The sequence below is a fragment of the Chiloscyllium plagiosum genome, chromosome 31, assembly GCF_004010195.1.
Source record: "Chiloscyllium plagiosum isolate BGI_BamShark_2017 chromosome 31, ASM401019v2, whole genome shotgun sequence".
In the NCBI taxonomy this organism is placed as follows: domain Eukaryota; kingdom Metazoa; phylum Chordata; class Chondrichthyes; order Orectolobiformes; family Hemiscylliidae; genus Chiloscyllium; species Chiloscyllium plagiosum.
In genome coordinates this window covers 43,252,769-43,266,604 of record NC_057740.1, presented here as the reverse complement: position 1 = coordinate 43,266,604, position 13,836 = coordinate 43,252,769, and the positions used below count along the sequence as shown (strand labels likewise).

Here is a 13,836-nt window from a genome sequence, read left to right as displayed (position 1 = left end):
TGAGGGGTGACCTTATAGAGGTTTACAAAATTGAGGGGCATGGATAGGATAAATAGGCAAAGTCTTTTCCCTGGGGTCGTGGAGTCCAGAACTAGAGGGCATAGGTTTAGGATGAGAGGGGAAAGCTATAAAAGTGACCTAAGGGGCAACTTTTTCACGCAGAGGGTGGTACGTGTATGGAATGAGCTGCCAGAGGATGTGGTGGAGGCTGGTACAATTGCATCATTTAAGAGGAATTTGGATGGGTATATGAATAGGAAGGGTTTGGAGGGATATGGGCCGGGTGCTGGCAAGTGGGACTAGATTGGGTTGGGATATCTGGTCGGCATGGAAAGGTTGGACCGAAGGTTCTGTTTCCGTGCTGTACATCTCTATGACTCTATAACTATTTTGAAACTAATAGAGTTATGATCACTAGACCCATAGTATTCCCACACTTTTACTTCCGTCACCTGCCCTGCCTTATTGCACAAAAGAAGGTCTATATTTGCTCCTCTAGTCGGAGCATCTACACATTGATAACACTGGTGTTCAGTACTGGTGGGGACAGGTCTGTCTCTGTACTACACTGGGGTACAGTACAGGTGGAGAAGGACTGTCTCTTTATAACCCTGGGGTACAGAGCCAGTTGGGACTGGTCTGTCAATGTGTGACACTGGGGTACAGTATTGTTAGTATATAACACTGGTATAGTACTGGTGGAGACAGATCTGTCAGTATGCCACACTGGCTTATAGTGCTGAGTGTGGTGCCTGAAAACCACAGCATGTCAGGCAGCATCCGAGGAGCAGGAGAATCAATGTTTTGGGCATAAGCGCTTTATCAGGAATAGTCTTCTGCCCGAGAAGTCGATTCTCCTGCCCCTCGGATGCTGCCTGACCTGCTGTGCTTTTCCAGCACCATATTCTCAACTCTGATCTCTAGCATCTGCAGTCCTAATTTTCTCCTGGGTTATAGTACTGTTGGGGACAGATCTGTCGCATTATAGCCTATGGCTGTGGTACTGTTGGGAACAGGTACATCACTGTATAAAAGTGGGATACAATACTAGTGGGCACAGATCTGGCACTGTGCAACACTGGATTGTAGCACTGGTGGGACAAATCTGTTGCAGTGTAACTTGGGGCTACAGTTCTGGTGGGGTCGGGTTTAGCACTATCTAGCAAATGGCTATAGTATTGGTGGGGCGGGTCCATCGCAGTCTAGCACTGGATCACAGTACTCATGTGGACAGATCTGTCACTGTAACAGAATAATGCCAGGGTTGGTATGTACTCCAGCATTGAGTGATCCATTCTATGTAATAAAATGTGTGTTTTTCAGGCTCACACAGAATGGAGGCCTCTGCCTCCGCTGTGTTCTGCAGCAGGATGTTGAGTATGGTGAACCGTGAGGATGTTAATGCTATTGTACAGGCACAAAGACACATGTAAGTACCAGGTTGATGCAGGCCTTGGCTTCACAGGTGTCCTTCACTATATACTTTTGAGAACATTTACTTTCAATGCAGTCGTGCGATGCTGACTATCAGTGGGGTTTGGGTTCCAGATAACCTGACTCTTATGTGAAGAATGGTCATGAGAGATATTACACTTCTCTATTTGGAAACTTGGGTTGTCAGTTGGACAGAACTATGTATAGCTTAAGGTTTGATGTATGATTTTACGTTGTGTGGGTTAAGAAATGTGGATATAGGTGCATTTTTGAGTTTGAGAGCAGCAATGTCATATCTGGAAGTAGTTTAGATTAGATTAGATTCCCTACACTGTGGAAACAGGCCCTTTGACCCAACAAGTCCACACTGACCTTCCAAAGAGTAACCCACCCAATCCCATTTACCTACCCTATATTTACCTCTGACTAATGCACCTAACACTACGGGCAATTTCGCATGGCCAATTCACCTGACCTGCGCATCTTTGGATTGTGGGAGGAAACCAGAGCACCCGGAGGAAACTCACGCAGACACTGGGAGAATGTGCAAACTCCACACAGACAGTTGCTGCAGACTGAATGAGAAAACATTAGCTTTGAAGGCTTCATGAAGTCAATTTCTCAGTTGCTTGCTGGGCCCTGGGAACAGTGAAGAGTGTTTAACCTTCATCCAACATTAACTAGTTACTCAATCTAATTAACTTTTACTAGTCAATGAGTTACCAAGTGGACAGAGGTAGCAATGCCAACAATGCTCCATCATCTATTACACTGTTTGTTTGTTATTGATTAAAGATTTCTGTTGCACTGAAAACATTTAGCTTTTTGCCAGTCTTTTACTGTGATTTATCACTGACATGCTTTGTTGATCTGATGAAAGTAAACTTCAGCAAATTACAGCTGAAGTTTGGAAATGTATAAATAAATAAATGAAAAGCTTAGAGAAGGCCCAGTGAGAGTCTGCAAAGGGCTTAAAGCAATAACAGGCCTGAGGCAATGAGAAAGCAAAGATAGCCAGTTTCAAAGAGCAAGGCAACAAAATCTAACTTTTTTTATTTGTTCAAGGAATGTGGGTGTGATAAGTTTGGGCAGTATTTATCGCCCACTCTGCATGAGAAGGTGGGAGTGAGCTGCCTTCTTGAACTGCAGCAGTGCATGTGCTGTGGGTTGACCCACAATGCCCTTAGGAAGGGAATTCCAGGTTTTTTGACCCAGTGACTGTGAAGGTACAGTGATATGTTTCCAAGTCAGGATAGTGAATGGTTTGGAGGGGAACTTGCAGGCAGTGGTATTCCCATGTCTCTGCTGCCCTGAAGGAGATTTGGTGAGTCATTGCAATGATAAACCCCAGGATATTTACATGCATTTATATGAGGCTATTAAAAGCCTTTACATGAATGGTTCAGTGCTTTGAGAACAAAATACAGATGAGAGAGAACAAATTGGTCTCTTGTCTGGCAATAAGGGGTGTCCAATGCCTCTGCCTGAGAGAAAGAAAAATCACTTTTCAAAAGAAGGAACCATCCAGAAACTTTTTTCAGGGAGTTTGCTGTACTGACAAAAAAAAAGATAGTGTTAGCTTAGAAGCCTTCGGAGCAGGCCAAGAGAAAATAAGTGCTGAGTTGTTTAATGTTAATAAAAGAAAATTCCTGAAACAGCAGCCTTTTGAATTGGAATGTGAGGAATCTGTGTCAAGTTTAGGTGAGTTGTGTTTGCAATTTGTTTGAGTTTCTTGAAGAGGTATTGACTGAAGAAGATGACATCAAGTGAATGTGGCATTTGCCAGAAAGGAAACAGTGCCAACTAAAAAAGGAAATTTTAAAAGTGGAGACAAGATGGCACTTCACTGAAGTTTAAATATCTATAATGTTGTTGACAGGAAATGGGTTGTATCTTTCTTTCTGGTATTTGTAATAAGACTATTTCAAATCATTCTTGTTTGGTGTTAAACAATTTTTTTTTCTCTTCTATGAAAATAAACTTGGTTCTTTTGTTAAAAGTGTGTTGGTAGTCTCTTATGAATAGAAATATTAGAAATAGTAAATTCAATGACAGACCAACACAAGTCACCAAATTGCAAAAAAAACTTACGATAGACGAGACAGCTTTTACACTGGAATCTGGCTTGATTAGTATTAACATTAACTAGGATCAAAACCCAGTTGGGGGTTTATCCCCGACAGAAGTTTTTGATTTTAAGGGGGATCTGTGAATCTTTAAAACAAGTACGTAGGGATATTGAAACCAAAAGTGGGAGATTTGTTGTGAAGTATGTTGCACAGATTAGAATTTCAAAATGTAGCATAGCAGAAAATATAGCAATTTATTTGAAATCATTAGCAAATGTTAAACTGAGAATTTGGCAGATAAGATTGGGATATGGACAGGTTGGACCGAAAGGTCTGTTTCCATACTCTACGACTCTGTACGGATGTGATGCGTCAAGTAATTGTCCAGCATTTGGAGTTGTAAATAAGGAAGCTGGAAATTCATGTGTCATCACTATTGCTGGCTAAGTTTCAGGTGAAATGATAAAAACTTTAAAAGGATAAAGTGAATTAAACAAAAATAGTTGAGTAGAGACTGAAAAGAAAAGAGCAATGGCAAGAGAAAGTAAAGAAAATATAGCAATGAAAAAGAGAAAATTAAGAAAGTTTTGGTTGGCAATAGAGGAGAAAGAAAAGAAAATATTTATTTTCTTGTGGAACGTAGGCATTGCTGGCTGATCATCCCTAGTTGCCCTTGAGAAGGTGGAGGTGAGCTGCCTTCTTGAACTGCTCAGCCCATGTGCCGCATAATACTGTTAGGGAGGGAGTTCCTGGATTTTGACACAGCAACAGTGAAGAAACATTGATATATTTCCAAGTCGGGATGGTGAGTAGCTTAGATGGAAACTTGCAGGGGGTGGTATTCCCATGTATCTGCTGTGCTTATCCTTCCAGATGGGAGTGGTCTTGGTTTTAGAAGGTGCTCTCCAAGAATCTTTGGTGAGTTCTGCAGTGCATCTTCTAGGTAATACTGCTGCTACTGAGCTTGGGTGGTGGAGAGGGTGGATGTTTGTGGATGTGTTGCACTTCAGGTGGGCTGCTTTGTCCTGAATGGTGTCAAGCTTCTTGAGTGTTGTTGGAACTGCACCCAGCCAGGCAAGTGGGGAGTATTCCATCACACAGGAATTTTAAAAAGCCTAAACTCCAAGTAGGGAACTCAGACTATGTTACTTGGTTGGTGAGAAGTTTAGAGTAAAGGAAGAAAAAAGTAGTAATTTAGTTCCCATCTCATTGGGGGATTTGATTTTTACTTGAAATCTATATTCAGTACATAAATATACAGAGGATGGAGTTAAATATAATTCACATTATTTGTAAAGATTGCTGCGAAATTGAAGTGGTCAAGAAATCTTTGTCCCATAATGTTCCAGAGTACCCTAATAGGTAAGCTATGTGTTACATATACTGGTTTATCCGAAGAACAATCTGCAAACTATGAAGCTGTTAACAAAGTAATACTCCATGCGTATGAATTAAATTTAAACTCCAAGAAATAAACCTAAGCAGACATTTGTAGAATTTTCAAGAAAACAAATTCTGTAGGATTTGTAGTTTTGATCATTGAAATTAAAATTTGGGAATTGGTGGAAAATCGTGACTGCAGAAAAGTTCATAAAACGTATTCCAGTAACCCTTAAGGCCTCCATTGATGTGCATCAAGTATCAAAGATCCAAGAAGTAGCAATTATGAACTTGGGAAATAAAAACAAAAGTAGATCCCAAAGTTTGACCCTTTGAAACTGCTCCCCAATCAATAATATTATTGCTGATCTGTTTGTGTTTTGAATTCCACTTCTCATCTGCCTTCTTCAGCCCTCGATTCTCCTGCGTAAGGAGAGTCTATCTGCCTCTGTCTTAAAAATATTCAGCAGTGCTCTCTTCACTGCTTTCTGAGGCAGACATTCTAAAGTTATACAACTCTCTGAGAGAAAAAGAAATTCTCCTTACCACTGTTCTGTAAGGGCAACCCCTAATTTCTTTTTTACCCACAAGAGCAAACATCCTCTCCATATGTATCTTGCCAAAACACTTCAGGACCTCACTTTTAAACTTCAGTCGAGTCACTCTTCATTTTTCTGCAGTGGAAATAAGCTCAATCTGTCCAATCTTTCTCCTAAGACGAGCCACTTATTCCAGGTATCAATCTAGCAAATATCCTCTAATCTACTTTACATCCTTCCTTAAATAAGGAGACCTAAAATGTATATGGTATTCAAGACATTGCCTCATCAATAACCTGCATAACTGAGAAACATCCTTTTAGTTTTAATTTCTCTCAGTAAAGGTAAGCATTCCCATTAGCATTCTTGATTACATACTTTACGTGTCTACTAACTTTTTGTGATTCATGAACAAGAATATCTAAATCCCTCGGCACCTCAGATTTCCACTGTCATTCTGCATTAAAACAATACTGTTTTTTTAATTTCTTCTTGCCAAAGTGAACAACTTCACGTAATGGTTTGGAGATGCCGGTGTTGTGCTGGGGTGTACAAAATTAAAAATCACTCAACACCAGGTTATAGTCCTACAGGTTTAATTGAAAGCACTAGCTTTCGGAGCGCCGCTCCCTCATCAGGTGGTTGTGGAGGACACAATTGTAAGGCACAGAATTTATAGCAAAAGTTTACAGTGTGATGTAACTGAAATTATACATTGAAAAATACTTTGATCGTTTGTTGAGTTCTTTTATCTGTTCGAATACCATGATAGGAACATTCCTTGTCACAATAGATGTTTCAGCAATTTACACCAGCATCCCCCACAATGACTGCATCGCGGCAAAAGCCTCAGTACTCAACACCAGCAACTGCCAATCTCCAAACACCATCCTACAACTCATCCACTTTATCCTCGATCACAATGTCTTCACCTTTGACAACCAGTTCTTCATCCAGACACATGGAATAGCCATGGGAACTAAATTTGCTCCCCAATATGCCAACATCTTCATGCACAGGTTCGAACAAGACTTCTGGACCCATGGCGCGGAGTCACTGATAAAACTACACAGTGATATCAACAAGTTTCATCCCACCATCAAACCCACCATGGACTACTCTCTACTATCTGTCTCATTCTTGGACACATGCATCTCCATCAAGGATGGATACCTCAGCACCACACTCTACCATAAACCCACAGACAACTCACAATGCTACACTTCTCCAGCTTTCACCCAAAACATATTAAAACAGCCATCCCCTATGGACAAGCCCTACATGTACACCGGATCTGCTCAGATGAGGAGGAATGTGACGGGCACCTGGAAGTGCTCAGGGATGCCCTCACAAGAACTGGGTACGCTGCTCAACTCATCGACTGCCAGTTCCGACGTGCCTCGGCAAGGAACCGTAATGACCTCCTCAGGAGACAGACACGTGCTGCAACCGACAGGGTACCCCTCGTTGTTCAGTACTTCCCAGGAGCTGAAGAACTACACCATGTTCTTCGCGGCACCTTATCAATGAGGCTGAGCACCTCACCAAGACCTTCCCCACATCTCCACTACTTGTCTTTAAACAACCGTCAAACCTCAAACAAATCATTGTTCGTAGCAAGCTGCCCGGCTCTCAGGACAACCCCATACAACCCTGTCACGGTAGGTGCTGCAGGACGTGTCAGAGTGTGGACATGGATACCACCATACACATGGGGACACCTCCCACCATGTACATGGCAGGTAAAAAAAGGTTTTGTGATTTACACATGAAAGAAGTGAAGCTACCATGGTATTCGAACAGATGAAAGAACTCAACAGACAATCAAGGTATTTTTCAATGTATAATTTCAGTTACATCACACTGTAACTTTTGCTATAAATTCTGTGTCCTCCACAATCACCTGATGAAGGAGCGTCGCTCCAAAAGCTAGTGCCTCCAATTAAACCTGTTGGTCTATAACCTGGTGTTGTGTGATTTATTTTAACTTCACGTAAGTCCATATTATGGTCTATCTGCCAGATTGTTGACCACTCACTCAACCTGATTGTCTTTCTGCAAGCTCTTTGCTTCTTCTTCACAACATACATTCCAATCTATCTTTTGAGTCAAATAAAAATTGTAGCTACCATGCCTTTTGTACTTGGATTAGATTCCCTACAGTGTGGAAACAGGCCCTTCGGCCCAACAAGTTCACACCGATCCTCTGAAGAGTAACCCACCCAGACCCATTTCCCTCTGACTAATGCACCTAACACCAAGGGCAATTTAGCATGGCCAATTCACCTGACCTGCATATTTTTGGACTGTGGGAGGAAAATGGAGAACCTGGAGGAAACACACACAGTCACGGGGAGAATGTACAAACCCCACCTAGACAGTCACCTGAGGCTGGAATCGAACCTGGGACCCTGGTGCTGTGAGGCAGCAGTGCTAACCTCAGGTGACTGTCTGTGCCACCCTAACAGCAACATTTGTTGTAGGGATAACAAAAAATTCCTAATAAAGAAATAATTTTACTTTGGGGAATGATTTGGTGGATTCAAATATATTGACTTTGCTGAGAATATTGGAATAAGCAGCAGAAGTAAAAGAAAATGAGAAGTTACAGGAATAATGTCTTGGATTGTTTCCTGATTGTGCTGTAACTATATTACAAACTCATAGAATTAAACAGGAACAGGAATCATTTGCTCTCTCATAAGAGATTAATTTGTAATATTAAAGCACATGGAATTAGGGATAGTGTATTGAAATGAATAGAGAATTAGTTAACAGACCAGAAACAGAGTAGGATTTAAATGTTTTTTTCCCTGAATGGCAGGCAGTGATGTGGAGTATAGTAGGGATTGATATTAGGACCCCAGCTGTTCACAATATAATTTAATGATTTAGATGAGGGAACTAAGTGTGATGTCACAAAATTTGCAGATGACACAAAGCTGGATGATGGGGAGAGCTGTGAGCAGAATGACACGCCGTGGGTGGCACGGTGGCACAGTGGTTAGCACTGCTGCCTCACAGCGCCAGAGACCCGGGTTCAATACCCGCCTCAGGCGACTGACTGTGTGGAGTTTGCACGTTCTCCCCGTGTCTGCGTGGGTTTCCTCCGGGTGCTCCGGTTTCCTCCCACAGTCCAAAGATGTGCAGGTCAGGTGAATTGGCCATGCTAAATTGTCCGTAGTGTTAGGTAAGGGGTAAATGTAATGTTTGGCTGTAAATTGAGAAAGAGTGTTCACTGAGACCTGGGTGTACTTGTACAAGAGTTGTTGTACAAAACTGTACATTGGCCTCCATAGCGAGAGGATTCGAGGACACAAACAAAGATTTCTTGTTGCACTTATACAGGGCATTGGTGAGGCCACGTGTGGAGTCTTGTGTGCAGTTTTGGTCTTTTTTTCTGAGATTGATGTTTTTGTGATAAAGGGAGTGCAGTGAAAGTTTACCAAATTGATTCCAGGGGATGGCAGGACTGATAAATGAGCAATTGATTCAGTTAGGATTGTATTCACTGGATGTTAGAAGAATAAGTTGGGGGACGTGGAGGGGGGGGATCTCATCAAAACCTAATAAAATTCCAACTGGTCTAGACAGGTTAGATGCTGGGAAGATGTTCCTGATGGTAGGGGGAATCCAGAACCAGGGGTCTCAGTTTAAGAATAAAGGGTAAACTTTTATCAGACTGAAAAGAGGAGAACGTTCTTAATCCAGGGATGGGTGAAATTCACTACCACAAAAAGTGGTTGAGGGCAAAATGTGATTCCCAGGAAGTGGTAGATCTATCCCTTGAGTCAAAAGGGACCATGGAGTTTCGGGGGAGAGTAGGATTAGGGTATTGAGCTCAATGATGATCGATGATCCTATTGAATGGCGGAGCAGGCTAGAGGGGCTGAACTCCTGCTCCTATCACCTACGTTTCTGTGAAAGCGTTTGATTTGGAAATTTAATTATCTGACACTTTTTTTTGAAAACCTAATTGACAAAGGATGAATATAAGAATGAACCTGACATGCTTAGTCCATCATCTTCAATATAAATGCAACATGTTGATGCTGAATTATGAACCGTATCAAACAGCGTACTCAAAAATTGAATCAGAACCCATACCTGTGACAAAGAATTAATAAATAAATGGAGACCACCTCAAAAATGTCAGTCAAAGAGTAACATGCACTCATCCATCAGATGGTTGTTCCTTCTGAGTACCATAATTAGACTTTACAAGTGGCTCATGAAGTTCCACTGGCAGGTCATTTGGGTATTAGGAGAAAGTAGGTTAAAAACTGTAATATTTCAATTGCCTTGGATAACTTAACAACATAGTGGAGCTGTGGAAATAACCTAACCATCAGTTAAAAGTACACCTTTCATTTTGCTACCAGCTTTCCAAGAACCACTTTGTAGGGTCTTCATGTGTAAGACCCCCTTATCTAAAAGCAGGAATGGGATTTACTTTTTTTAATAGTTATAGAAGTTTTTAAGAGACTTTCTGAAGCAGTGCCTTTGGGGGAAATTATGGCAAAAGGCATAGTGGTGAAGTTAGTTCAACTTTTTGCAAGACATGGATTACACAAAGAAATTGCAAGTGTGCGCTAGTAAGTTGACACAATGGTTGGTGGAGTTGTGAATAGTGTAGATATCTGTTGTCGGTTGCAGCGGGACATTGACAGGATGCAAAGCTGGTCTGAGAAGTGACAGATGGAGTTTAACCTGAAAAAGTGTGAAGTTGATCACTTTGGAAGGTCGAATTTGAATGCAGATTACAGGGTTAAAGGCAGAATTCTTGGCACTGTGGAGGAATGGAGGGATCTTGGGGTCCATGTCCACAGATACACTAGGGACATTTAAGCAACTCTTGGATAGACATGTGGAAGATAGTACAACGCAGGGTATGTAGGTTAGCCTGATCTAAGCCGGCACAACATCGAAAGCCGAAGGGCCTGTACTATGCTGCACTGTTATATGTTCTATGTTCTAAATACCATGGGATTAAGATACAATTTTATGTCGCAAAACTTAAAAGAAATAATGAATAATTTTCAAATAAAATATTTTACGTCTTCAGCTTTTTATCAACAATCTTAAGGACATCAGAAAGATAGCATCAAACTTTAAAGAGCACCATTAGAGTTTATTGTTAGAAGTGTCTTAAGTGAAAGACATAACATGTTTCAGTTAGGGGTGCTTCTGAAGAGTCCACAGGATTCAGTCTTTTTGAACTGATATACAGATGTGGGTTGAGAAGATCTGTTAAATTAATTAAAGAAAATTTATGAACCAAAACTCTCAGACTACATGCCCAGTCTATGTGTCAAGTTTCTGAGAAAAACTAACCACTGTGAGTTGGCCAAAAACCACGTGAAGAATGTAAAACAAACCATGAAAATTAGAACAGATAAAAAGACCAAAACTCAGACTTTTATCATTGCAGAGAAGGTTATCTAGTACAGTTATCTGGAACCGTGGGAAGCGAAGTTCACTGGACATAATTCATATCATTGTGTCTCTTTTTGATTTAATAATGTAATGTGCACTCCAGACAGGAGGAGCGGAGTCTGAGCAGATAGGGGAACCCTAAATGAGTCTTTTGCTTCTGTTTTCACTAAGGAACGGGACCTTGTTGTGAATGAAAACTTAGAGGAGCTGGGATACAGGCTTGACCAGATCAAGATTGATGAAGTTGATGTGCTGGAAATTTTGGAAAACTTTAAGATTGATAAGTCCCCAGGGCCAGACCACATTTATCCCAGGCTGCTCCAGGAAGCGAGAAAGGAGGTTGCTAAGTCGCTGGCGAGGATCTTTGCTTCTTCACTCTCCACGGGAGTGATACTGGAGGATTAGAAGGAGGCAAATGTTGTTCCTCTTTTCAAGGAGGGTAATAGGGAAATCCCTGGCAATTACAGACCAGTCAGTCTCACGTCTGTGATCAGCAAAGTTTTGGAAAGAATTCTGAGGAATAGGATTTATGATTATTTGGCAAAGCATAGTGTGATTAAAGGCAGTCAGCATGGCTTTGTGAGGGACAGGTCATGCCTCACAAATCTTATTGAGTTCTTTGCGGAGGTGTCAAGACAGATCGAGCAGTGGATGTGGTGTATATGGACTTCAGCAAGGCATTTGATAAGGTTCCCCATGGTAAGCTCATTCATAAAGTCAGGATGTATGGGATACAGGGAGATTTGGCTATCTGGATTCAGAATTGGTTGGAGATGGAAAGTATTCTGCCTGGAGGTCAGTGATGAGTGGCGTCCCGCAGGGCTCTGTTCTTGGGCCTCTGCTCTTTGTAGTTTTTATAAATGACCTGGATGTGGAGGTTGAGGGGTGGGTTAGTAAATTTGCAGATGACACAAAGGTTGGAGGTGTCGTCGATAGTATAGAGGGCTACTGCAGGCTGCAGCGCAACATAGAGAGGTTTTGTTGCAGCTCTACAAGTCCCTGGTGAGACCACACTTGGAATATTGTGTCCAGTTCTATTGCCCTACTATAGGAAAGATACAGAGGCTTTGGAGAGGGTGCAAAGAAGGTTTACCAGGATGCTGCCTGGACTGGAGAGCTTGCCTTAGGAAGAAAGGTTGAATAAGCTCGGACTTTTCTCTCTGGAGAGAAGGAGGAAGAGAGGTGACCTGATCGAGGTGTACAAGATAATGTGAGGAAGAGATAGAGTCAACAGCCAGAGACTTCTCCCCAAGGCAGGATTGACTGATATGAGGGGTCATAGTTTTAAGATATTAGGAGAAAAGTATAGAGGAGACATCAGAGGTAGGTTCTTATGCAGAAAGTTGTGAATGCATGGAATGCGTTGCCAGCGGTGGTGGTGGAAGCAGAGGCATTGGGGACGTTTAAGCGACTGCTGGACATGCAGATGCATAGCAGTGAGTTGAGGGGTGCAGAGGTTAAGTTACTATATTTTACATTAGGATTAAATCTCGGCACAACATCGTGGGCCTAAGGGCCTGTTCTATGTTCTAATAGGAAGTGGGTCATTTATTAAAGTGGCAGTATAATGGAGAGAAGTATGTTTACAATGGTAAAAGAATTGGGGAGTGAAGTTAAAATGTCAGAATGATAAAAGAATAAATCAGAAATTGAAAATTAAAAAGTTAACCCTCCTCAAAATCAGATTAGTTAACACAGAGGTGCTTGAAAAATTATAATTTTAAATTATAACAGAAGTTGTAAATTTGACAACTTGGTTTGTGTTTAGACAAACTTGCAAAGAACAAGTCCAACTCTTTAATAGTTTGCTTGGTTACAAAAAGCCAATTTGGTCATCAATTTGAATGAAAATTAAACTGATTTGAATTTTCAAAGGGAAAGTGCATTAAGTGGGCACATTGTGTTACAAGGCACAATAGTACCAAGAAAAGCCAAAAATAAAGTTAACTTGGATCTTCCCATTCCTTTAACAAAAAGAGAATCTTCTTGGTATATTGGATCAAGGCAATTTTATCAGGTATTTTTTCCAAATTTCAAAACTTTAATTGCTCCTTTGACAAGGTTTTTTTCAAAATAGATCTGAAATTTGAATGGACAAAAGAATGCCAGAGTGCCTTTGACATCCTGAAAGTTGTAATGACTACCAAGTCTGCAGTGGTGACAGGGTGTTCTTGAAATGGATTTATATGTATTTAAATGAGGCTGTTAAAACCGACAGTGAATAATTTAATAACACTTAAGGAAACAAAGAGTAAAAAGAAAGAAAATTGGACTAAGTGTCTTATGGCACGGGAGTGGGTGTTGAGGACAGACACAAATATCATTCTTTTTAAATAGACAGTCATCAGACAGTTTCTTTGAGTGAATGTGCAGAACTGTGGTTAGCTTAGTAACCTCCAGAATAGCCAGGGTGCAAGAAGTCAAGTCCTGTGTGATTTTTGTGAGTTGAAGAGAAAGACCTAAAAACAGAAGATTATGAAAGAGGAGATTAAGGAATCCTTGTTAAGAAAGAAGTGAATTGCGGTCATAGTTTGAGTCTCCTGAAGAGACACTAGCTGAAGAAGTGAATGCTGAACTTGATTGATAAGAAACCAAAATCAGCTGTTGCCCTGAAGAAGGAACTTTAGAGTGGAAATAGGGTGTACTTTCACTGAGGTTTGAGTATCTGTAGGATTATTATTGAGTAGAAAAGCATTGAATTTTTACTTCTGATTGGTGTAATTACTAGTTTTTGCACAGTGTAGAAGAGTTTATGCTTTTACCTCTTTGTTGAATAATTTTTTTTGTTGAAAGTACATTGGCAGACTCTTAAGAAAATCTTGAGTGTCTGACTGCTATTACCCAAATAGTTTTTAAAAAAATTTTGATTTTTCAATCCAGATCTCTCTCTGGAATTCTGAATTGTCTAGTGTTACTGTCAGCCAGGTAATTCTCACGGGACAGAGTCCACACATAGACTCTCAGCAATTTTACACACT

The 13,836-nt window shown here is 40.9% G+C and overlaps 1 protein-coding gene across 2 annotated transcripts in view; it reads left to right on the top strand.

Annotated features, from left to right (window-relative positions):
- Positions 1-1,325: 1,325 nt before the first annotated feature.
- The window catches only part of kxd1 (KxDL motif containing 1), a 37,390-nt gene continuing 24,879 nt past the window's right edge, over positions 1,326-13,836 (top strand). For both annotated transcript variants that reach the window (XM_043721546.1, XM_043721545.1), the window contains exon 1: positions 1,326-1,429. In XM_043721546.1, coding sequence (XP_043577481.1) covers positions 1,335-1,429 — 95 coding nt within the window. In that variant the 5' untranslated portion in view covers positions 1,326-1,334. The remainder of the gene's footprint in view (positions 1,430-13,836) is intronic.